This window comes from Ambystoma mexicanum, chromosome 10 (assembly GCF_040938575.1).
Source record: "Ambystoma mexicanum isolate Mex_15411 chromosome 10, UKY_AmexF1_1, whole genome shotgun sequence".
Taxonomy (NCBI): Eukaryota; Metazoa; Chordata; class Amphibia; order Caudata; family Ambystomatidae; genus Ambystoma; species Ambystoma mexicanum.
Window position 1 is genome coordinate 28,228,995 of NC_090932.1, and position 26,977 is coordinate 28,255,971.

The window sequence follows — 26,977 nt, forward strand, 5'->3', positions numbered from 1 at the left end:
TCCATAGGTTGTGGACCCATTCTGTGTACTATTCCTTTAGGCCACTTGGTAACTGCATATATGTTTCATAGTAGTGTTGTGTTGGTTTGAGTATTACTGTTGATATTTGCTTTGTGTTTGATTTCAAAGGCCTTGAATAAATGTATATGTATTTTTGATATATGCACCTGACTTGGAGTGATTTGTAGTATCCTTTACTGTGTGTGCTCATTGAGGTCTTTCAGTCACACTCACCCCTCCTGAGACCTAGTCTTGACCGCTGCCAATGCTACCTTGATTGGTCGGGCTTATCCAGAAGGTTATCCTGTTCCAAGAAACTAGGCTGGCCTTCTGAACCTCTGCCCACCAGGAAAGAGAAACAGCCATCACAACACAACACAAGAGAAACACCCAAAACAACCTAAACCTAATGAAGACAAAACCTGGATACCACATTACATGAAGCATCTCAACATGGACCAGCATAAAAGAACGGATACTCTGCCAAACCAACATAACCCTATGGAAAAGGGCACAGCCCACCGTCACCACTTACCCTATTAATGCAACGTCCGATGATTCTGCATACCCACTCTTAAACACCAAAACAACAATCACACACTCGTCTGTCTCAACAGAAATCTCAAAGCACCACAAATGACACATATTTTGCAGTGCAACACCAACTACGCCAAATGTACCACTAAAAACAAACCACAAGCCTGCAAATCACCCATGCACCAGCAAACACAAAACACAGTGTGATCACTACTGACACAAACACACCCAGCACACAGCGACCAATTGTTCTGAACTGAAGCTATTAACAGCACATCAAAGCTCTCTTGTGCGTTCCCTCTCGATCCCACCAATCAACCCCTGAGCCCTGCTTCCTTTCCAGATCAGCCACAGGGCCTGAAGGCCATGAAAATGGCAGAGGTGCACGTAATAAATCACACTGACATAACAATTGCATAACAACTGCACTACGTACAAAGAATAACTATTTGTAAAGTTTACAAAGTTGTTGATATAGGAAATGAACTGGTAAATTATCAATAGAGTGAAGCCTCTTACCGATAGGCCCTGCTCACAGATTACCACTTGAAGAACTATGAGGTCCAGCTAGACTGTGTGCTGGTGATCGTTTTTCATAACGAAGTGTCAAGCACTCAGTACCAAGTAATTGTTGCTTTATAACTTTAATAATTATGCCAGGGACTCGGGCGGGGCGGTGGGGGGGGAGAAAAAGGTGTGATGAATCTCATCAATTCATCCCTTCTCCCCACATGGGAGCCACACCCTTTAAGGCTAGGGAGGTGAGCCTACAAAGCAAGACCCTTCCTAGGGGTCTGGGCAAATGGAACCTCACTAGGAGTGACTCCCCTCTTGGGGACAATGATTCCTATTCCAGAGTGGAACGCCCAGTCCAAAACACTTTGCTGCTTATATGGATGTGGAAAAACATTAATATCTCCTGTAACAACTACATTCCACAACAATCCTTTTTTACCTCTATTGGTGACAGATAATACTGAACACAGCCTGAATGACATGGCCAACTCAGAAGGACACCTTTTTGTTTATTTCTGTGACATGGATTAGAAAGGAGACTCCTACGGAGGGAGGAGAATGGCTACGCAGAGGCAAGCCTCTGCAGTATCAATGTCCTCCGGGGGTGGAGCTCACTGGGCCATGGAGCCTGTGGCAGCGAGGAAGGTGAGTGAGACGCTGGCTGAATGACTGGAGGTAGGCATTCTATGCGACCATGGAAATGAGGCCACAGAGGGAGCAGGGATGAAAACACACCCGTCCCGTCGGGTGTCGCGACTACAAGAACGATGGTGAACCAGTAGGCCAGTAACAGACATCGACACCAGATCATATGAAGGAGCCCAGGCCACCCAAGCGCTGCACATGTTGGACTATAGCTAGCAAGACCAGTAGCCACGGGGAAAGCTGAGGAGGCTACGGGAGCCCGAGAAACCTAACCGAGAGAATACCGATATACGGTATGAATATTGTGAGTAACAGCTGGGAAAGCTTTCAAGGTCACGGGAGCCTGAGAAGGCTGAGTGTACAAACACCCTAAGAAAAGGGAGAAAGAAAGAGACATGAATAGTGTGCATTAGGGCTGATAAAACCCCAGAAATTACAGACCTCTGACAGAACAGGGTGGGCAGCCACCCAACGTGAAATAACGTGGATGAAAGAAAAGAACTTGTCTGAGGATTACAGGACTTTGGGGCAATCACAACGTCTCGAAGGTGGAAGTGTTTTTATTTACAAGGAATCCTAGAGGAATGGAAATGTTCACACCAAGAGACAGTTTCCCTTGTTAAAAGGAGAGACTGAAACCCATAACTAAGACTGGCAATAATACCCTGCTGTGTGACAAGGAAGACTGAGAACAAGTCAAGCATAAGATGGGCCAGGCAGAGGCCCTGCCAAGGCTTTTGTACAAAGCCTCCCCTTTTCCTTTCTAGGTAGGTCTTTTCTGGATTTCTAGTGCCAGTCAGTTGGATGGGATTTGGACTGATGCGCTTTATTTTGGACTTTAACGTGCAGCCTTGGCTTTGATTTGGCTAGATGGGGAACTTCCCTCATGGAGATAGGACTAGTTAGGCGTTTTGAATCTTTTATTTGAATACAACTCCTAAAATATGACCTCTAATTACCCGAGTCCTTCTTCTGGTTCACCACATAGGTCAGAGAAGGTGGGCAGCAGGGTCCAGTCCTTTTTTGCTGACTTTGCCACTCCCCAGTTGGTCCTCCTGGCCTTCTGAGCCTTATTGTTTTGTTCCATCTGCGCCAGGATACCATTTGGTTCGTTGTGTGCGCGTTTACAAGTGTCTCATAATTCTAAAATTCAAATTCAAGTGCACCTTTGCAGGGGCGGGTGGGCTGACATCTCATGCCTTGTAGGCCACTGAGCAGATAACAGGAAATGACATCTTATGAACCTGAACCATAATATTCCACTAGATCTGCCATCTCCCAGACTTCCACCATGTTGGAATTCATTGAAGGGGTTAAAAAGACAATACAATAAGTGTCAAACTAATTGATACATACATTCCAAATTCCAAAGAAGTGGATACTTGTTTCCTGTAGATGACACTCCTGGCAAAGGTCAGTGTGCCACAGAATGCATGCCCATCAGTTCTTTCACGTTCCTCTGTGGTGCAGGGAGGGACGTGGGCATCGCAAAAAGACACCAGTATCTCCAGTGGGGTCTAGAGACAGCGGCTCAACAGAAAGGACAGACTCAAAAGAGCACCCGTGTTGCAAGTGAGAGGAGCAGGGGTGCCCACATTGCACCCATGGGTCTCATTCTCTAACTTCACCTGTGACACGCTAAGGAGCCCCTGGGGATCATACATCTCTGCTCACTTTACACTGACCGGTGAACGCCTCTTCTCTGCAGTTGCCTCTTCTTTCATCTTGAAATGTTTTCTTCCCTTCCTATTGTTCCCGAGAAAGAAACTCTCCCAGTATTGGGTTATTATCTTGGCACTGTCATAGCGGCCAACTTTCTTTCCTGTGATCTCACCACTGAAGCTTGAAAAATCGTGCCTTTTTTTGGTCTGGTGGCACCATCAAGTAGCACCCAGGGCCCTGAGTCCCAAAAGTCCTTCCTCAAGCAGCACTCTGTGTCCTGAGTGCTAAACCTCCTTTCTCAAATATCACCTATTGCCCTGAGTCCCAGAGCTCCCACTTCAAATGGTATGTGGGGTCCTGAGTCCCTTCCTCAAGTAGCCCCTGACCCAATGTTCTTTCCTCAAGTATAAAATAGTCTCCTGAGTCACAAAGTTTCTTCCTCAAGTAGCACCCAGTGCCCTCAGTCACAAATATCCTTCCTAAAGTATCACCTTGTGCCGAGTCCCGAATATCCTTCCTGAAATGGGTCCTAGTGTCCTGAATTACAAAGTTCCTTCCTCAAATAGCACCTATTTTCCTGAGTTCCGAAGTTCAAGAGTTCTGAGGCCCAACGTTTCTTCAACATGTAGCACCTAGTCTCATGAATCTGAAAGTAGAACTGGGTGTCCTGGCCCCAACGTTCTTTCTTCATGCCTTTGTCAAGTAGCATCTATTGTCTGAGTCCAAATGTTCCTTCCTCTAGTAGAATCTAGAGTTCTGGGTCTTTTATTTATTTAATGTATTTATTTTTATAGTGCCGGAGCCTGCAGGCATCAGGGTGGTGACATTGACACAAAGAGACAAACAAAATGACAGGACAATGGATCCCAGTCATATTGCGTGACTGAGTGGACGATTGAACTACCATTTTGCAGAAGAGATATGTCTTTAAGGCATTTCAGAAGCCATTCCAATTAGAGACCCCTCTAATGGATGTTGGAAGAGAATTCCAGAAAACAAGGGCCCTTGTCCGAAAAGATCTACCTAGACCTCTGGTTCTTTTGGTTCTGATTCCTTGTAGCATGTTCAGGTCTGAAGATCGTAGATCTCTGACCGGACCATACAGAATGATCGTGTTTTCTAGGTATTTTGGTGCTTTTCTGTAAAGAGAACGGTGGATTAGAGATCCCATTTTGAAAGTGATACGGTGTTGTACCGGTAACCAGTGTATGTCTCTCCTGGTATTAGAGATGTGGGATTTCCTAGATATAGTCACAGCGATGCGGATAGCATGGTTTTGAATAAATTGGCATGTCTTTATGTTAGGCTTTGTAGATCCACATAGTAAGATGTTGCAGTAAACTAATCTTGATAATACCGTGGCCCAGGCAATTTTTAACGCATTCTTGTTGTTAATGAAGGGACGTATGGTACGCAGAAGACTCAGATGGTAATTACAAGATTTGGGGAAGTTTTGAACATGGGAGTGTGAGTTCAATGAAGCCTCTAGAAATACCCACAGGGTTTTCACCTTCAATTGCATTTTGATCTTGTTACCCCTGCAGCATCAATTGCGAATATACTGGGTATAATTTGGCCCTCGTCTGGGGTGAGCCAAAAATGAGAAGCTCGGTTTTATTGCTGTTAAGGCAAAGCTAGTTTGATGACATCCTCTGTTCAATAGCCACATAGATGTTTTCAAGAGTTAGAGAGTCTTGCTGATGATTGCACTAAGCTTGATGACCAGTTGCGTATCATCGGCGTAGTTCGTAAAGAAGACTCCAAGTCTATCTAGTAATACACATAGGGCACGCACGTAGAGGTTGAAAAGGAGTGGTGATACAGATGCACCTTGAGGGACTCCATATTTTATTTGAGAGGCTGGAGAGGAGGCAGCGCCCCATTGTATTTTAGAGATTCGATTGGACAAGAATGATTTCATCCAATTGGTTGCCTTCTCTGAGCAACCCCCTTGTTGTTCCAAATACTCTAGTGTGTCTCTTATGATTGATGAGATCGAATGCTGCCGATAGATCCAATAGGATCAACATCCCAGCTTTACCACAATCAGTAATCTCTAACATGTGGTTCTGTAAGTCAAGAAGAGCAGTCTCGGTGCTATATGATGGACGAAAGCCCGACTGTCTGTAATGCAATTTGTTGTTGTTTTCTACAGGCGCCTGTAGTAGGAATGTGGAGACCATGTCCAATATTTTTCTAAGAAACTGACTGTTTGTAATCAGACGAAGGTTGCTTGGATCCGTAGGATCCTTGTTCATTTTCTTAGGAATGGGTGGAATGGTCACCTTCTTAAGGTCTAATGGGACTTCTTGATCTCGAAAAGAGGCATTGACAAATTGTGTTAGAAACGGTTCAAATATGTCTCTATGTTGTAGGATCCTTTTGGGTGGTATTAAATTTAAAGAACAGGTGGTAGGGTTCATGGAGGCTAACAGTCTGTTCATTTCCGTAGCTGTGATGGAAGAGAACGAGGACCACTCCCATTGATCTTTCCTCAAGCAGCATGCACTCTGCTGGGTCCCAAGTCCCTTTCCCCAAGTAGCACCTAGCGCGCTGAATGCAATATAACCCTACCAACAACAACCTATTCTTTCTTCTTGTCTTAGAAGCTACCCAAACCTGTTACCAGCAGGACCTCCAATTCTACACATCAGGTGCTTTTCAGACTCAGGTTATCCTCGCAAGCCCCCCAAACAGCTAATTATCACCCTCCTGGACTTGATTTCCCCAAAAGCCTGATGTTTGTCCCTCTCCTTCTGGTCACTAGGACTTGTGAGGTTCTGGGCTTCACCCCCAGCAGGTCGTGTAGTGCCTTGAAACACCATTTGTTATATAGGCGCTTTGTACATATCAAATACATAAAAGAAAATACAGTCTTTCGGGTTGGTTGCATCTAAGGCAGGCGGGGTAGGAATCTCTACCTCTGTGTGAATTATTTCATTTTTTTAGCTGATGATTTATGATCAATGTTATGGATGAAGACTCGGCAGCAATTATCGAGGCGCTATCATCTGTAAAGCTGGGCCACCATGCTGCATTACAGTTTGGACATCTCTAAATTGCAATGTCTGGCAGAGCCAAGACGTGGTGGCCAAGAAACATGTTGTCGCATCGACTGTTCGCAACGTCTTTTCTCTGCAGCATGTTACATCTTTTGATAAAGCAGAAGCAATCACGCCCCTTATAGAGGCTGCTGTTTCCGGGTGCACTGGCATCTTTATCGAATATCAACAGAGATATTGTGGGTGAAGGGGGGCATCGTTGGGTCTACAGGCAGATATCAGAAGATGCTAGGAAAGAAAAAAGGTGCACACATGCCTGTGGGACACGAAGTCGGGGTGCAGGTAGAGTTGGGGGAGGTCGCTCCCATCAGAACGGGATTGTGTTAGCATTGTTGTGGTGCAGAGAATGGCGCACGTCCTGTGTAGGGCATTCACAAGGCACGGGAAGCGGCTAAGGCTGTGGCGGCTGTACCGAAGTCTCTGCGGAAACCACAGGCAGGTGCCTGGCTGCAAGATTTCATGTTTGTGGCTTGATTAGGGGGAAAAAAGCACTTAGAATTGAAAACAACACTCAAACAATTAAAGCAATGTCAGGGAAGGTTTTGTATTATCAGCGGAAAGTTTCCATTTCGTTTCTTTTCCGGTTTGTTCCCCTTTATTCCCCCCTTTCCCTGGCTGGCTCTTTAAATATCCCAACCACTTCTGTCTTGGATGTTAATAATACTCAAACTTACTTAAAAATGAACTGTCAAAAGATATGTTAGTGGTACTGGGGATTAATGGATAGTATCATCGCAGTAGGATTCCCTGAAGTAATCCCCCCCACCCCCCCCCTTGAAATCGAATATGTTCAATATAGAATCGCACTGAGACCAACCACAGCTGCGCCCACCAGGGGACCGCCCTGAAAGAACCTTGATGGCTCTTCTCCAGACAGATCTCGGCGGTCCCAACCTACTTCCCATCCAATGAAACCATTGTGATTTTAGGAGTGGCAGTCTTACCGACATGGAACTAAACCACTTTAGGATAAGATGGTTTGATCCAGGAAAGCCACTGACTAGAAATCCTGGTAACAGTGAGTTGCTTGCCCCCTTTCCCCCCACCCGATATTCTCATGGCCCTGCATCCATGCCGGCTCCTGGGCAGACCCACTCTTTAGAGAAGTGTCTGTAGGTTGTGGGTACCATCTAATGAGGCCACGGGGAGATGGGGTGACCTCAAGAGACCGCTACTGCGAGAGAGCGCTCACAGAGCCTCAGTGGTCAGGAAGGTGGAGTAGGATGGTGTGGCATATGACTTGTTTGCAGAAAAATAGATGTGATTTTCTGACTGACCCGTATCCATTGACAATGGCGCCATACAAAGGTTCGCCCAGAAGAGGCCGTGCTGAGCATTTGTATGGCGACATATTTACTGCTGTTCAAGGGGAGCGGGGTTGCGGGGGTGTCCCCGGCTCCCCTTCAATGGTATAAGTGGTTCGGGGGTCGCGGTGGTGTACCCCGCAAGCTCTATGTGAAAATGTCCCCACAAATCAGCGACTTTTTTGTTAGACTGCCTTTTTCGTGGGGATCTTTTCCCAGAGAACCGACTGACCTTTGCTGCCATTCCAGTTCCACGAACATCGGGGCAGAGTCAAACACATCAAAGAGCCATATTGAGCTCTACAGCTGCAGTCTTCACTGCAAAATCAAGACTCAAGCAGAAGGCCTTGATAGTCACTTTTCTGCTGAGTAGCACCCGCTCTGTTATTTCTCCAGTCGGAAACTCACAACTATGTCAGGGTTTAAGGGAGGTTCATTTTGAGGAGACTATTGTCAGCCAAAGAGACCTATCTAGTTGAGGTGTTGGAAATGCATGCCAGCTTCATCCTAAGAGAGGGGCCGAAACTCTAAACTCGAAACTCTAAGAGCGTCCTCTCAAAATGTATTTTGTGTTTAGTTACATGGCTCAGAATACAATAAAAACCCAATCATTTACATCATGCACTTGACATCAATTGATAATTACAATTCAGGAGGAATGAACAAAGTCCACAGTTTGTCTCTAATCCAATAAAAGAAAGTTTGCTAAATTCAATGCAATCACTCGTTCCAAGGAAGCCAAGTAGTTCCCCCATATTTTCAAAACCTTTTGACTAAGATAGTCATATGTTTAAAATGTTCTTCTCCGACCTGAGTCAGCTTACTCCTCCACTCAATTACGGGTGGCGACTGAGCACATTTCCATTTGGACATCATTAAATTGTGACCACCAATTAACCCTCAGAACACTGCCTCTTCCCCAATTTCCATGTTTACCTTTCGGGAGGTTTCTGCAAGCGTTGCAATAGACGCATTCATTGAGATATTCACTGCCCAGAACCTCCGAATTTTACATCTGTCCGGATACCAAAGAGAAGAACAATTTGTTTGTGATAGTCCAAAAAGATATGCTCCTCTGCATCAAATTGTTGTCTACATCTCCAGCAGTAATGATCAGCACTAGGCACATTCAAGACTGTTTCTAAGAGTTCAGTACGGTCATCGTCGAGGCAAGTAATTAAACTGTCTTAAATTCAGACCAGTGGGAATGGAGTGTCTCCAACAAGACAATAATCCATCGCAACCGAACTCTGCACATACAATGTGAGGTCAATATTTCCCGTGCTATGTTTATCACCATGCCAGCAATGCTCAGCCCCTTTTAGACCCAGGAAAAGCATATGTTAAGGCGATGATGTGTCTCAGTGTATTAGTATCTGTCCACAGATTCCTCTATAAAGAGGCGCTCTGCTGCGATATCTAAAAAACAAATTTCCCTGAAGATGTCGGATACCTCTTCTATATCAGGAGACTTTGCAACCCCCTCCTTATGGCACAACCTTTGCTATCACTGCCTGCTTCTTCCCAGCCCTGGCCACTCATATAAAACATACCAGCCAAGCCAGCAATGTACCTGGAAGGGTCTCAGGACAAAATGTTCATATTTACAACCTCAAAACAATTTGTTTGGCAGAGTAGAAAAATCTAAAAGAGTCGAGATAATGATAATGATTCTTATATTTGCATATGTTTACATGAAGTTTGTGTTCATGGAAACACTGAATTCCACTTCCTCGGGGTCCCTCTAATTTTGATCAAATCATTGCCAAAAATAGCATGAAGCAGCTGACCAATAATAATTCTCGAAAATGGGTTCTGCTCTTGTCACTTGCTGCAACTCCCTGGTCAGTTTCCATTGGCTGAAGCGATTTCCTTACCAGCCCAACCAGATGCAACAATGAGACACTTCAGTTTCTTCAAAGAATGTTTCTTGAAAATACAAGGTATTGCTTTAATAAAACCATTCACGGATAATAATAAGTTTTACTAGATTTACTTGCCCCCCCCCCAATTGAGAGCAGCTTCTTTTTCCAGGTACGGAGCAACTTAAAGAACCACTCAAATACTGGTTTAAAATTCACCTTGAGCAATGCCTGATTTATTTGATCGGGCACCACGAATACTAGATATCTTTTCCGGTCATATTAGCAGTAGCCTTAATATTTAGTATGTAAGCAGGATGTTGCAGTATTAATCAAGATGACTTCCGAATTGGCATGGTTGATCCGCTAGCCTGCCAAACCAGAGAAATGTCCAAATTCTTCCAACCCACCTTTTATATCCTCTTCAATAGACTCCGGAAAAGGACTAATGTCGTCCTCATAGAGATGTACCTAAGCGGCATCGAAGAGCATACACCCACGCGCTGCAGCCTTGTACCAGATGAGCAGCGCCTGCGTTATATTTTTAAGACATAGGGCATGGGAGAGCGTGGGCACCCTGTGCTGTTCCTCTCTTAGCCGCCACCTCGCAACTACTTGACCTGTCAATATAACATTGACACGGCCGCCCTCGTAGACCCCTTAAAGGATCTGATGAGCTGGGGTGGAAATACCTTCCGATGTAAAACCATCCACACAGGATACATGGGCCACCCTTTCTAGGGTTTTGCCTATTTCTGGGGATTCAATCAGGTAATGTGTCGGGGTGGTCAGGCGGCCATCAGAGGTAAAACCTATCTGATCTCGTCCTACCAAAAAAAGAGATCATTTCAGTCAGTAGATTTGCAGAACTGCTTAAAAAGCGAACAATGAGATCTTTATTACTAGAAATGAGACAGGTGATGGGGTGGCGTACCCCACGTTGCTGTCTTCCCATACCGGCTTAAGAAACGCATCTCTCCTGCCAGCTTACTAATACCGTAGCGCGCATCATTTGATAATGCAAAGGAACAGGTGGTCTCCAGAGTTAGTCCCACCTCTATGGCAACCCTGGCAGGGATCCGAGGTTCACCTGGCCTATCACCTTCCAGACAAGAAGGCGCCCCTCTTTAGAACTTTCCTCATTTTTTGCTGAGTATATATTTCCAGGGTAAGGACCTCCCACTCCAATAGCTTGATTTCAGCTGGTCTTTAAGGATTTCCAGTCCCCCCTCCCGCCCCTTCCCCGTCTTGTGATGTCGATGGACTGCAGCCTTTTGCACGATTTCCCAAAATGAATAAAAGTGAAATTGGCTAATTTTGGACACTCCCTAATGCCACCAAATAATGTGAATTTTATGGAGGAGCTCTACTAATTTGCAATTGTCTCCCTGTTAACGTCATTTTTTTTTTTTAACATTTCGATAACGTAATAATATCATGTCTTTTACTGCTTTTCCTGATGTTGTTATTAACAGTGTATTTTCACCAAGCTTTGTGGTTTGCATAACTGGTTGCACTGCTCTGCAATCTCACTTATAACTTACACATGCAATGACTTCTGCATCCACTGTCAATCAAGACAAATGCTCACGCCCCTCCCATAAGTCTCCCTGTCTCCCTGGTGTGTCTTTACCTCTGTGAAGCAGCAATTCACATTTCGGATCAGATTCACCCCTCAATATATGGAAACACAGTGAGGCCAGTGGCATTCTTCCTTAACTCTTTCATTCTCTTGCAGAATTGGAATTGGCCAACAAACTGGAGGAACTCGACCAGGTAGGAGTTATGAACCTCTTTTCCACTTTATTGTATGTTGATAAACGTGCCCCCAAAAATGACAAAAGTGCCTTGTCAACTGCAACTACTGCCAGGGTGCCTTGGAAGAGGTGCGAAGTCCCAACATGACCTCAGCTCCACTCACTGCACTCCTTGCATGCACGCACTGTCTGAGGATGCATGCACTGCACAGGCTCTTATTGATGTGGGTGATTGGATGGCGCCACCTTGTGAATGTCCAACACATGGCAGTAAGAAATGGGGAGAACTCCCCATGAATGCCCCCTCAAACCAATTCGATTCTCTCTCCCTCTCTCTCTCTCTCTCTCTCTCTCTCTCTCTCTCTCTCTCTCTCTCTCTTTCTCTATCTCTCTCTCTCTCCCTCTCATTCTCTCCCTCTCATTCTCTCCCTCTCCCTCTCATTCTCTCTCTTTCTCTCTCTCTCTCTCATTCCCTCCCTCTCCCTCTCATTCTCTCCCTCTCCCTCTCATTCTCTCTCTCTCCCTCTCATTCTCTCTCTCTCTCTCTCTCTCTCTCTCTCATTCTCTCCCTCTCCCTCTCATTCTCTCCCTCTCGCTCTCATTCTCTCTCTTTCTCTCATTCTCTCCCTCTCATTCTCTCTCTCTCTCTCTCTCTCTATCTATCTCTCTCTCTCTCATTCTCTCCCTCTCCCTCTCATTCTCTCTCTCTCTCTCTCATTCTCTCTCTCTCCCTCTCTCTCTCATTCTCTCCCTCTCATTTTCTCTCCCATTCTCTCTCTCTCCCTCTCTCGTTCTCTCTCTCTTTCCTCTCTCTCTCTCTCTCTCTCTCTCTCTCTCTCTCTCTCTCATTCTCTCCCTCTCCCTCTCATCCTCTCTCTCTCCCTCTCCCTCTCATTCTCTCTCTCTCTCATTCTCTCCCTCTCCCTCTCATTCTCTCTCTCTCTCTCTCTCTCTCTCTCTCATTCTCTCTCTCTCCCTCTCTCTCTCATTCTCTCCCTCTCATTTTCTCTCTCCCATTCTCTCTCTCTCCCTCTCTCGTTCTCTCTCTCTTTCTTCCTCTCTCTCTCTCTCTCTCTCTCTCTCTCTCTCTCATTCTCTCCCTCTCCCTCTCATCCTCTCTCTCTCCCTCTTCCTCTCATTCTCTCTCTCTCTCATTCTCTCCCTCTCCCTCTCATTCTCTCTCTCTCTCTCTCTCTCTCTCTCATCCTGGTGCTTTTGCTGTAGTGCTTATGACATCCTCCCCCCTTCCCATCAGTCCTGCTCCGCCCACTTCACTGGCACTTGGCAGTTCCTGGAGGCAGCCATGAGTACTCACTGGGGGCACATGGCATTTGGATAACAGTCTCCAGTGTTGCCACAATGTGCTCGTATCGTCGCGTCCCTGGCTCTTCCGGCAGCGCTGCTGAGGTGCTACTGGTGTCATCATTGTCCACCTGAAGGCACGCGTGAAGATATGAGACACGTGTCCTCTTTTTCTTTAGTGAGTGATGCTGGCCGTTCGTGTACATCACACGTTGCCCGTAGAGTACACATTGCAAAGATAAAGCCATTCTAAAACTCTGCAAAAGACACGACAGCAACTTGTCCCTTTAATTGGTTTCATCCGAAAATGAATTACAAAGGTTGTTCTTTTAAAACGTATCCGATGACAGTTCGGTGCATTCACTTACAGGACTATCCGGCCAGTGAGTCCTGTGTGAGTCCTGTGGGAGTCCAGTGTATCGTCATTAAGATAGCACCTAGTATCCAGTATCCCTAGATTCATACAACAAAAAGCCAGAGGCTGCAGCTTCCCCGTGATTGCGGCTAAACAATGGAGCGCCTTGCTGTTGGCATTAAGATCCGACCCATCTCTCTGCCCCTTCTGCAAAAGGCTCAAAATCTGTCTCTTTGCCCAAAACGTCTAGAATGTATCTCCTACCTGCCCCATCTCCACCTCTCGTCCTTCACCCAGTACCTACTTCCACAGTCTTCCAACAGGACTTCCGCCTAATGTATGCCAAAGTTACCCTAATGTATGCCCTTATTACCTCTACAACACATGGATCCATTGTATGCCACCCACGCTAGCAATGTCCACAACAAAACATTGAACATGCAAGCCATTATGACAGTAACTTGCGCGACCTAAGTTAGCAATGTATGTAACAGAAAACCAATGCATTCTTTGTAATGTTTGTAACTTTTCACCACTGCGAACTACGATTGTACCCAATTTCTTAAGTAAGTGCCTCGATGCCCTAGACTTTGGTGCGCTATACATGTTCCAGACATGCTCCTTCCCCTCACAAAGATGGCGCCTAGTATCCAGCATAATGTACCAGACATGCCGTTTCCCCTAAGAAAGGTGGCACCTGGAATCCAGAATAAAGTACCAGACATGATATGTACCCTCACAAAAATGGCGCCTAGCATCCAGCATGAAGTACCAGCCATGGTATGTACCCTCACAAAGATGGCGCCTAGCATCCAGCATGAAGTACCAGACATGGTATGTACCCTCACAAAGATGGCGCCTAGCAACCAGCATAACGTTTCAGACATGCGTTTTCCCTTCACAAAGATGGCACCTCATATGCAGCATAACATTTCAGACAGACTACTTCTCCTCACAAGATGGCGCCTAGTGTCCAGCATAAAATACCAGACATGCCTCTTCCCCTCACAAAGATGGCACCAACCATCCAGCAGAATGTAGCAGACATGGCATGTCCCCTCACAGAGATGTCCTCTGCATATGGCAAGCACGTACAGCCAGGGAAGAGATATCAACATAATGCTAATGCAGACCTCTTAACTCACACACCTTTGGCGGTTCCATGTAATAACGTGCCCTCAAAAATAACGCCATGCAAAATAATCGCGGAAAAATTGCAGTTTTTTGCAGGGACATTATTAGATGGAACATGCAGGGGACACCCCCGCAACCCCCCAAATCCTTTTTTTTCTTCAAGGTGAGTGGGGGACAGCCCCGCAACCCCCGCTCCCCCTGTGCCTATATATATGGTCACCTATATAATGCCTCCACAACCTTTTCCCGGCAACATTCTATGTGGCGATCATATATGTAGGGATATTATTACCTAATACCGTGTGGCGGGGTGTCGCGTGGCATAGAACCTGTTCACTCACCCCCCAAGCCCCTAAACCGCCCATGCAATCCGATGGGCTCTCGCCCACCAAAAAGTCAATCTTCTTTAGGTTGAGAGCTGTGGTAAGGAATCTCAAATGAGCACATTCAGAGCTCACACTCGTCCATTGATGAGTTAAAGTGTAAGACCTCTTTCAGCATCTATATTAGAGATCCCGGCGTCGGGGAGGGGGGGGTCTTTGTTTTGCATGCAGAGCTGCGGTCTGGAACTGGCTTCCATTTCTGCCTTTCCCCAACACTCCACCTGCAGACAACACATGCCTGGAAGCCAGAATAACTTACATGTTCACACTTCTGATGCATCAAGCCGAGAGCAGCTTCCACACAAATCCACTGCAACCCCTTCCCGGGGTTGATAATAGCCGGAGGAACTTACACTTTTTCTAAAATGCATTGCAAAAAAGGTGTTACGGAGATTTCACCAGTCTTAACACTTTTTCCCATTATGTGTCGGAAATGATAAGTGTTGCTTGGAGGGGACCCCTGGCTTTCTGATCATGGGGGAGTGGGGACGCTGGTGTTATTAGATCTTTCGGCGGCTTTTGAGAGAGGTGACCATTCCATCCTGCTGCATCGCCTCACCTTAGCTGACCTCTCTGGCTCGGTCCTAACATGTCAGAAAGAGCACACATACCATCTCTTGCTCCATTTCGCTCGGCATCTGTTTCTCTTCCTTGCGGTGTTCCGCGGGGCTCAGCCTTGTCCCCTATTCTCTTAAATATGTGTACGCAGCTTCTGGTTGGTCTCATCCACTCCCACGGCTTCAGGTGCTGCTCACATGCAGATCAACCACAGATCGTGGTCCAGCTGAATCTTCTGCACACTGACATGCCATCTCAATGTAGGACGGTGGATGAGTTCCAACTAGCTTAAATTGAATGAGGATAAGGTGGGGGTACTTGTGGTTGGACCTCCGTCTATGGCTGCCTTGTGGACCCCTGCTTTCTGGCCTCTCTCGCTGGGACCTTTTCCCAGGTTGGCATCATCTGTCAGGGAGGGCATTTACTGCAGAAAGTCCTTCCCTTTCTTCCAAGGCATCTTCATGTGCTGCTGGTAGCCTCCCTGGTAATGCGCTGCAGAGATTACTGCAACTCGCTTTATCTGGCACCTCCTGCTTCTCATCAAAAGCCGCCAGCGACTGCAGAGTCTAGCGGCTCGGGTGGCTACTGGGTCTCCGTATGGTAGGCACATTACACCTATTTAGCATAACCTTCATTGGCTACCGGTGGCTAAAAGCATCGAATTCCAGTCCCTCTGTGTTGTCCTTCATGCTATACATGGACTGGGGCAGAAGATCTGCAGGCGAAGTTTCCGCCGCATATCCCAAGGCGCACACTTTGCTCTCTGGACAGCTATCTTCTGGTGGTGCCACGCTACAATCTGGCCAAAACGGGCAGACGTGCTTTTTCTCTGGCCGCTGCGACGTGACCTTCGAATCATAGCAAATCACCTTATGTTCAGGCGCGCTCTCAAAACCCTTCTCTTTTGACCTGTATCAGCTTCTCCAACTGTACTGCTTCCCCTGTGCCAAGATACCTCCGGTGAATGCGCGCTTTATACATCCTATAACTGCACAGACGTGATAACGCTGCCCATGCCCACCGTGTAATTAACACTTTCTTCAAAAAGAATGCACCCACTTTCTTCAGCAGTAATCTTTTTCAAACATATGACCTACACTTATAAATAAAGAACATTGCCACAGGTAATAACTATTCACAAATAAGTCCAGCTAAGGTTTTTAAGTGGAAATGAAGTTTCCTGATGCACCCCACACATGCCACTAGCCAGAGCAATGGCAATAAAAACCAAGTGTTCAAATATAAGAATCGTATTATTACAATACCGATGTCCTTTTGTCAACTCATCTTATTTTCATATGGCTCAACAAAACATGTAAATCAGCAAGAAATATTTATATGTGTTTGTGTTTGTGCATTTGTATGTGTGGGTGTGTGATAGTCTCTAAAGTAGCTAATTAGTCTATAAGGATCACCGATCGTTGCTCATAATATAATTTTGTTTGCAGAAAATCAATTTCTAATTAGTTCTGTTCTCCAATAGTTTCCATTTGCTTTATAGAACTCTTTATCCCTGTATTGAAATCCGGAGGTGCACACCACTGTGGTACTTGATAATTAATAAACCATGATGCCAGGAAAATTATTTGAATGGATCACGGGTTATTCTTCTTTTGAATATAGTGTTTGAGCTTTGCATTTGACTTCGTCTAGTATTTATCACATATATTGAGTTACTTGGGTCCATTCTCACTTCCCCTACATTGAAATGACTCATATTCGTATTTCCGTTCTCTTTGTTATTTGACTTAATTCTATGATCACAAACCTTAAACATGTTGCAGCTTCATCCACGAGTAAACTCGAGGGGCCTGATTCCCAACTATTTTCAGTGGAGAACATTTGGAGATTCCTGGGGTATGGCAGGTAGGGGTGGACTGAGAACTAAAAGAGGTCATGGACTTGTTGTTCCAAAGTGGCCCTGTATTGGACAGAGTGATAGTAGCAAGCCAGCCTGACTACTCTATGAGGAGGCTAAGAGGGGTTTATACAGAAAGCTTTGGACAATATGTCAAAATAGTGCACTTTAATGTACAACTTTGCATATCTAGAGCCCAACACAACACTAAACCCATACCAAGTACCCTGCCTCCTAATACCCCCATAACACAGAACCCATATCTGTCTTGGCAATGTTGACAGATACAACACCTTACGATATATTAATTTGCCAAGAATCACACATTTAAGTTAGGAATTAAATAGAGATTTGAATCCAGTCTCCACTTTAAATCCTTTCCCACATATCTCCCCTCTTCAGCTGACAATATTTGCAGATGAAATATGGCTACTAAGAGTTTCTTGAAAAGTACTGTGGCCGGTCAGAAGAAGGACTCGAACAAGAGGACTTGTTCTTAGCGGCTTTTATTTAACCTAAAGAAAACGCATTTCTGACCCTTTTGCTAAAAGGGGAGTTCCCTTCCTAACATACTATACTAAAGGTGCTCGGCAATAGTCAACATAACAAACATGGTTCTCTGTCCAAATCCTATCCTCGAAACTACGCACCACTTAGAAAAACACAACAGAAAGTGGGGCAGTAGGTCCTACCTACAGAGTAGTTCACTCCAACCTTTCTCAGGCTATCCAGGAATCCCTCCTGGCTTCAGGTTCAAGGCTTGTTAATAGCAAACAGTTCTCCCTGGTTTAACAGTCCCAAACATCTCTCAGGTATATAAGTAATGTCTCAAGTTCCAAAAAAAGGCTCAACTCTCCCATGTGTTGCAGGTGGCGGGATATCTTCGTAATCCATTTCCACCACTTACATGGGTTTCTCCCCGCTAGGTTCACGGCTTGTTTGTTTCTTGGTTCCCCTTGTATTTCTTTCTCACTTGTCTTGTTGGGCCCCTCTGCCTCCCTTAGTTTACTCTGTCCCAAGCTCTCACTTCTCTTCCAGGGGTATTGCTGCCCCCTCACATTATATATGTCTCTTGTAGGCCTCAGGAGTTTCCTGGAGGAGTTTGCTGACTCTGCACTGCCCAGTGCCTGCACGGCACTGTCTGAAATACGGGCTGTAATGGGTGGTCTCCTGGCATCTGACCCGCCAAGCCAACCAACATTTCCAGCATGTCTTATCATTATAATATGCCAGGTTCTTCAAGACATGTGCCAAGCTATTGATTGTCCATGTGGAAACACCTCGCTCACTGTCTATGTCTATGTCTATATATTTGTAACATGCCAGAAGCCCACAGGCATCAGGGCGCGGGAAAACCAGTAAAGCTTAATTTACAGTTGGCACCTCAAAGAATCTTGCTAACCCAGCGAAACCGCAAGTATCACTTTGGGATTTGACATTGTATCGGAGTTAGAAGGTTTTCAGTGCTTTCCTGAAAATAAGATAGTTACCCTCTTGTCTCAGGGCGGCTGGTAACTTATTCCACCTTATTGTGGCCTGGACCGGGAAGGATCTGCCCCATCCTGACACCAACTTAGCACCGGATATATTCAGAAGTCCTGCATTTGCTGAAGCATCTCCGGGGAAAATACAATGAGAATAGTTTTTTAAAATAACTTGTAGCCTCACCAAAGAGGCATCTATGGACTATCGTCATAGCCTTGAAACTAACTCTATCATCTATTCTGAGCCAATGAAGCTCCTTTCTACCTGCTGATATATGTTCTCTGCTTTTAATTTTCTTTACACGGTGGACTGCGTCATTTTGCATTACTTGACAGCTTTGCAGCTCTCTCTTGGTGGCTCCCAGCAGCAAGGCGTTTCCGTAGTCCAAAAGTGACAGAATTTTCTTCATTTATGAAAGGTCTATCACTCTTAATAGACGCAGGTAGTACACGTTATTTTGTGCAGGTAATTGACCTGTGCTTCAGAGCCAACAGACGCTTCCACCATCATCCCCAGCGATTTTACTTGAGGCATTACAGGAATGATGGCTTCTTTAATAGAGAAGGCTTTGTACTCAGCTCTGAGTTTGGATCTTGCCTGGCGAGACCCGAAAATCAAGAGTTCTGTCTTTTTGTTGTTTAGACACATCAAATGTTTTTGCATCCAGATGCGAATAACATTGTAGACCTCTGCTATTCTGGCACTGTCGGTGCCATAGTCTCCACTCAATTCAAAGATAAACTGAGTGTCATCAGCGTAATTAGTAAAAAATATGCCAATGTTTTCTAGCAGGTCAGATAGACTTCTCATATATAAATGATGATTTAAATGTTCTGATTTATACCTTCACTTTATCATCATGTGCAAAGCTGGACATTGCCCCTAATGAGCATGTGCCAATCTACTGTGTGCCCTCAGCTTTGTGTGCCAAGAAGATGCTTTCCCGGCACCACTCAAACTCTTCTGTAACCTCGGCACTCAGGAGGATAGCTCAGGGGCAACGCACTCACCTTGGAAGCAAGACGACGCAGAGCAACACAGGTTCGATCCCCGGGTCCACGAATAGGAACCTCTGGGTGTTAAGTGCATTATAAATAACCAATTATAATTACAAAACCTCTGCTGATATTCAGACCGCAGAGCGCAGATGTGAAAGACGGCAGCATACATTCAATAAAAGAGGCGAGGGCATGCCAGCAGAGGCCTGGCTCTAGAGCAATAGGTGATGCTGTGGGACGTGACTGACTGAGGAGACTCGGGAGTAAGATAAGGATGTTCGCTCTGGGAAGAGTAGCAAATGTGTAGTACCAGCACCCAGCTTGAGCAGTGGGGCACACCAGGAACGGAATCCAAAAAGGCGTGGAACCGACTGAGGCTGCACTCAGAGTTAGGCCACGAAGATGACTCCACGTTACAGAGGAACCACATTTTTAGTCCTCGGCTTATTGGTGATTTGTAAGGTGCTGCACACTGATCAATATCACAAAGCAAGGGTCAAAAGTGGAGGGGTGGGTGAAGCAAGTGTTAAAAGGTATTCCAAGATGTCTAGGTAAATCACTGTGCAACGATCAAAGGAATGTGTTATTATTCCCATGGGCAAATGTTGGTAGAAGAGAAAGGTCTTGAGATCTTTTGTGGTACGTCACAGGAAGTTGTTGATATCTGTATCACACTGGCACTATCTTGGCTCAGGGTCCGCAACCCAACCTCCTTCTCTTTGACCAGCGCCTGCCATCCTTCATCAATTTCCTTCTCACACCTTCTACTCCTTCCTCTACTCTCTCTGTCCCCCCGCCACCGACTGGTGTACCACGCCCCAGTACCCCCACCTCAGAAAACCTTCAAAGGTGGAAACCTCTTGCATCTTGCCACACTTAATTCTCATTCAGCCATCAAACACTCTTACCAGTGCCCTCGACACTCTTGCCCCAGTCATGTGGGTGCACCTGAAACATGCCTCTAAGTGCAACACCTGGTATGACTCTGAACTTGCAGCCTTGAAACGCAATTGCACAGCTGCGGAACGGAAGTAGCAGAGCTCAGGCTCACCCTCTGACAAACTGGCCTGTCGCCTGCTCTAAAGGCAATACAGACTTTCCATCCACACCAAAAAAAGAGCCCACATCCATGCTCATGTCTCCGGTGCATCCAACAACAAGGCTGAACTCTTTCAAATCTGCAGGGAACTAGCCAACCCTTCTGCGGTATCCTCCTCACCTCTTCCCTCCCAGGCCCTCTGCAACGCACTGCCGACTCACTTTACTGCAAAAACTAAGGACATCCTGAGCACCCACCCCCCCACTTCCCACAGTCACCCCCTGCCTCCTATGCCCTCCCTTCCACCTTCTGCCTCTCTCTCCTCCTTCCCTCCTATCGCACCTGATGAGGTCACTAGAGTTGTCCGCTTCATGAAAGTTTTGTCCAAACAGGTTTCCCCATGTTCTTCCAGAGCCATTAAGGACAACATTGGTTCTCTTGCCCCTGCACTTGCTGATCTCTGCAACCACTCTTTTGCTAGGGGGTATTTCCCCTCCTCCCTCAAGCACTCCCTTTTACACCCCTTCCCGGAAAAAACATTCTGCAGACCTGTCTTGTCCTGCGAACTGCCGCCCCATATCTATCACACACTTCCTTGGGAAACCCTTAGAGAAGCTGTTTTTTTCTCAACTGATCTAGCACACTGAACTTGTTGGTTGCCTCCACGACCATCAATCTTGATTCTGAGCAAACAGAGGCCTGGAAACTGCTCTTCTGAACACCCGTGAAGAACTGCTCGCATCTCTTGATTCCAACTCTCCAGCAGGTATCTCGGAGAGGGCACTGGACCGGCTGACCTCCTTCCTTAGCGACCATCCGTCCCAGGTCTTACTGGGCCCTTTCTCCTCACCCACCTCCATCTCCACCTGTGGGGACCCAGGGCTCTAACCTTTCTCCATGGCTCCCTAACAACTACCTTGCCCCACTTGCACATCTCATTTCCACCTTCTCCCCAAACTTCCAGTGTTATGCAGGCAACACACAACTCTTCTTCAGACTTCCCTCTGATCCTCTTCTCACTTCATCTATCATTCCTGACTGTCTATCTACAATCGAGTCCTGGTGTATCTTCCAATGATCTCTGCTTCAACGACAGCAAGACTGAGATCCTTCCTATTGGGACTCCTGCTCCTTCTTTCTCTCCCTCACTCTGGCCATCTTCTATGTGCTCTTCTCCTTCTCTTTCATTTGAAGCCAGAAACCCTGGAGTCATCTTTGACTCCTCTCTCTCCTTCACCCGTTACATTCATGACATTGCCAAGATGTCCCACTTTCAACTCCACCTCCTCAAAGGAATTCTTCCATTCCTCACTTTCCCCCAGAAGCTCCATGTCTCTAGAGCTCAGGTTCTCTCTAGGCTAGACACTGCAATAGACTTTCCTTAATCTACCCTCTTCCTCCATACAACCACTCCAGCTAATCAAGAATAGGGCTGCACGACATATCCTTGGCCTCAAGACCAGTGGCTGTATCTCTCCAGTGCCAAAAACTCTACACTGGCTCCTGGTTGCTGCAAGGATCAAATTCAAATCCCTCTGCATCATTTGGATTCTAGAATGGCTGACAGTGGAGTAGCAGCTTAACTCAACTGCTCTGGACCTCTCCCTGAAGCTATTTATATTGAAATTATAATGAGCTCCAAGAAAAAGATTGGGGAAGCAGAAAACCCAGCCTCCAAGAAATCTAGACAAGTTCCTGAGAAGGAAGAAACCCCTAGCCTTGGCGATGTCTACAAAACCATTCTTCAGGTGGCCCAGGATGTCAGTGATATTAAACTGACAATGGCTGAGCTCAATCTGAAAACCGGTCAGCTGGATGGCAGAGTCACAGCACTAGAAAAATCCTCTTCAACTATGAGCTCTGAGATTGCTGGCAGCTTCCAGGCATACAAAAACCTACAATCTGACCTGAAGACTGAAAGGGAACAACGCTTGGATTTGGAGATGAGAATCAGAGCAAGAAACATCAGATTGGTTGGTGTAGAGGAGTCAGATGGAGATGAGGAGGATCTGCCATCCCTGGTCTTACAGATTTTTAAAGACAGTTTCCAGTGCTCTACAATCAGGAATGAAGACATGGATAATATCTTTCGGATTGGTAAACATCTGGGGAACAGAGCTCGGCATATTTTGGTCACCTTTTTACATATAAGATCTAAGGAGCGTTTGATGAAAGCTGCCAGACAGGTTGGGAAAGCCTTATTCAACGGTAGATTGGTTTATGTCTATCCTGATTATCCTAAGGAGATCCTACATAAAAGAAGATCTTTCCAGAGTGCTAAAGAACTGGCTAGTCAACTAACTTTAAAAGCTTTTCTTAGCAGAAATAATGTTCTTACTGTTGTGTTTCCTGATGGGGACAGAAACACATCTGATCCTGCATTGGCTTTAGACTGGCTAGAAACATACAAGAGGAGCCTTCCAGCGCCTCCCATGAACAGTGAGTGACATTGTTAGTGTCCCCCCGCCCCACCATGTCTGTATATATTTTTATTTTTATTTTTAGTATGTTCTTTTTCATATTCAGTTTTTTTTAATGGCGCCGCCAGATTTTGGCAGTTTGCATTGTTTGAAATTATTGTGGAACCCCGCACTGTGCCATTCGATGGAATGCCTCTGGATCCAGGCTCACGGTGATATGCGACATGAGGAAAGGACCTTACAGCATCTGCGTGAGACGTGTGCGTGTAGACGTCGTCGTCACGGCAGTTGAATACGGAAATGCCGCTCGCTTCAACTTCGACTTCGGGAGTGGATGGTTCGGGGACTTGCGTATGCGGCCCTGCTTCGACTGCACTCTTCTTCTTCCCCGGTAGGTGCTGGGCGGATTCCCCCTGGAGGGCAGTGTCCGGACTCTCCAGTGGCGCCCCCGGTCACAGAGAACAGCATCATTGTCTCCCGCTTGAGGTATGAGATGCCCATGTGGAGCTCGGTACTGTCGGGACTGTTTCCCTCGTGTCGGGGGCTGTGGATGCCGTGGGGGCGCTCCGGGCTGCACAGGATTCCCTTGCAGCTCGGCGCTACTGGGGCATATGCTATTCACATCCCACCAACTGCAATCTAGCGCCTTTTTCGGAGGACTTTTTGGGGGACTGTTTGACTGCCAGGTTGCCTGCCCGGTCGTTTAGTTGGTTCAGAGCCAGTGCATTCATCTTATGAGCATGCAGTCATCTGCTCCTCACTGGATATGTGATGGTATAATGTTCTTCATGGCCATGACTACAGCGGTGCCCAGGATGCAGTTCTTCCTTTTCCTCCGCTACGGTCACATTGGAATGCCTTCACTGCTCTTGAAGTTGGGATGCTAGTGTTATTTTAATTCCGGCAATCTTCGGTCCCTCGCCTAGCCTTGTTTATCAAGGGAACTGTGGATCAGACTTCTGGTCATTTTTGGCTAGATTAACCACCAGGAGGCACTCCCTTTTCTGTGTTATCCTTCATGTATTATATGGGGTTGTCCATATCTGCCTTTACTCATTACCTTTTAACTTTTATTGAGAAGTTGCCATTGAGGTTTTTTTTTTATTTTTTTTTTTTTTAGCCGCCTCAGATGTTTCGTTGTTTACACCATAGTGATGGAGTAGCCTGGTTCCAGGACTCTGTTTAGATATTTATGAATGGTATGGCCACAGTGTATATACATTTGAAGTTGCCTTGTCTAGCCTCACTGTTTTAGCATGGCTCTTTAGAGGTTGTGGATAGGTGCAATTGGTGTGGGGTGGGGTTCAACTGTATGTTTTGAAGTAGTGATTGTTTGATATACCTATTCTGTGTTTTCAACGTGATTCTCGGTGGTGGGGTTTCTTCTTTTTGGGGGGATGACTGGGGTTCAGGTTTTTCATTCATTACTAAATGTTGTTATCTTCTGGGTTGGGTTTTCTGACCACATAGATGTCTTTTATTGCATCATTGGGAGGGGTCCTGGGGATGGTTCTCAATGTTGTTCAATTTTCTTGTTGGACTGAATAGACTTCACTATCTTGTTTGTTCTTTTTATTTTTTGCTTATTGTTTTTCATTTTTTGTGTGTTTCTTTTACTTTTGAGTTTCTTGATATTCGTAGTGTCATGATGACTTCCCACTCAGGTGGGACTTCGGATGACCTGCGTATTATCTCCTGGAATGTGAATGGGATCAATAACCTGCTCAAGAAAAAGAAAGTGTTTCAAATATTGCAGGACATGCATGCAGACATCTGTTTCTTACAGGAGACTCACATATTGGAGGATGAGATATCTGGGTTGGAAAGGGAATGGGTTGGCGTAGCTGCTGGCTCTTCCTTTACTTCAAGATCAAGGGGGGTGGTCATTTTGTTTAGAAAGAAATTGCCTATGAAAGTTATACGCAGAATTGCAGACAAAGAAGGTCGAATGATTGCGTTGTTGATCGAGATTCAGGGGGAATTATTAACTCTTTGCAATGTCTATGCTCCTACGGTGGATGATGGATCCTTTTTCAGAATGGTGGCACAGACTCTTTTAGAGTTGAATAATTCTAATGTTCTGCTGGGTGGTGATTTTAATACAGTGATTGATCCAAAGATGGATAAGAGTCAGAATGGCCGTGTACTTCGTTGCGATTATCATCACCGGGCACTTAGGTCGCTTTTAGAGGAACATAGTTTGAATGACATATGGCGTCTTGAGCATCCAGATACGAGGCATTACAGTTTTTATTCCAGTGCACATGCAGTGTTTTCTAGACTGGACATGTTTTTCACTGGTGGGACTGTTTCAGACAGTCGGGTTTCTTCTGATATCGGTAATATTGTATTGAGTGACCATGCCCCTGTTGTGTTGCAATTAAGACTTAAATTTCAGTGTAAAAGGAGCTTCTCATGGAAAATGAATACCTCTATTCTATTAGATGATGATATTTTGGACCGGATCGTTTCCGAAGCTGATTTCTTTGTAAGGGAGAATCGGTCAGAGGAGATCAGTGTGGCAAATACATGGGAGGCCTTTAAGTGCTGTATGCGTGGTGTGTGTCTGGGACTGTCTAGTGGTAAACGGAAGAGAGAAGAGGGTAAGAGGCGTGAGCTTGACTCACGTATTAGTGAAATTTCTTGTGATCTGATGCTTGATCCGTCAGATTCAGTGAAACATGCTGACTTAAAAAAACTCAAAAAAGAAATGGAAGATTTTTTGTCTATGAGGTCCGAACGTAGTTTGTTCTACTCTAGGTGTACATATTTTGAGAAAGGGGAGCGTTGTGACAGGTGGCTGGCATACAGGTTGCAAAAAAGGATCTCCGATTCGGCTATAGCTTCTATGTTTGACAAGGAGGGTAGAATCACTTTTGATCCGATTAAAATCAACTCAATATTCCGCGATTTTTATGAGAATCTGTATGGCGATGAGGCTGGTATCACAGGTAGGGGTGAGAGATTTTTTGGTGATTTGAATTTACCTAAGATCCAGAATGCTGAGCGTGATATTCTAGGTGAAATGATAACAATAGAGGAGATTAAAGGCGCAATATCCGGGCTGAATGTGGGCAAATCTCTGGGACCGGATGGCCTTCCATGTGAATTTTACAGGGTCCTCCCGAACTCGGCCTTGGAACTCCTGAGAGATATGTTTGTGTCGAGCAGAATTGTTGGGTCGTTACCTAAGAGTACTAGCCATGCGTCGATTTCGGTCATTTTGAAAAAGGATAAGGATTGCAATCAACCAGCTAGTTATCGTCCAATCAGCCTTATCAATACAGATAACAAGATCTTGGCCAAGGTTCTTGCTTTACGCTTAGGACAGTTCATGCCGGTCTTGATAGGGGAGGAACAATCTGGTTTCATGAAGAGTCGGCGTACGTCCAGCAATATCAGGAAATTGTTATTAACCATGGAAATGGCGGACAGATTGGTGGGTGATGCAGCCATCCTGTCCTTAGATGCTGAAAAAGCTTTTGACAGAGTTAATTGGAATTATTTATATTCGGTATTGAGGGAGATGAATCTGGGGGAGGATTTTATTTCCTGGGTAGCTCTTTTATATGCCAGTCCGACGGCGGACGTTAAGACTAATGGAGTGGTGTCGGAACCGTTTTGTTTGAAGCGGGGCACGAGGCAGGGTTGCCCTTTTTCTCCTCTGTTATTCATTTTAGCGATTGAACCCCTTGCTATTTACATAAAGAATGAACCGAATTTACAGGGCATTGAATGTTGGGGTGTGACGCAAAAGGCATGGCTTTATGCTGATGACCTCTTGTTGGTGTTGCAGAGTTTGGATATATCCCTGCCATGTCTGATGAGGGTTTTGTCAAATTTTCATGATTGTTCTGGATACAAGGTTAACCACCTGAAGTCAGAAGTGTTGCCTCTGTCCAATGGATGTGATAAATCCCTGGTTGAGGGGCTAGGGTTTTCTTGGTGTGATAAGCGCTTACGCTACTTGGGGGTATGGTTGACAGTTCCAGTCTCCCGTATGGTTGATGAAAACATGAGTGTGGTAGTACGAGATTGCAAATTGGTTTTGGAAAGGTGGTCTTTTCTTAAACTTTCACTATGGGGTAAAGTCAATGCCC

General features: G+C 45.6%; 1 protein-coding gene across 1 annotated transcript in view; it reads left to right on the forward strand.

Moving 5' to 3' along the window:
* UTS2B (urotensin 2B) overlaps window positions 1–26,977 on the forward strand; it is a 216,309-nt gene that overhangs the window by 150,949 nt on the left and 38,383 nt on the right. Inside the window, exon 3 of the mRNA XM_069620325.1 lies at window positions 11,327–11,364. Within this exon, the coding sequence (XP_069476426.1) occupies window positions 11,327–11,364 (38 nt within the window). The remainder of the gene's footprint in view (window positions 1–11,326; window positions 11,365–26,977) is intronic.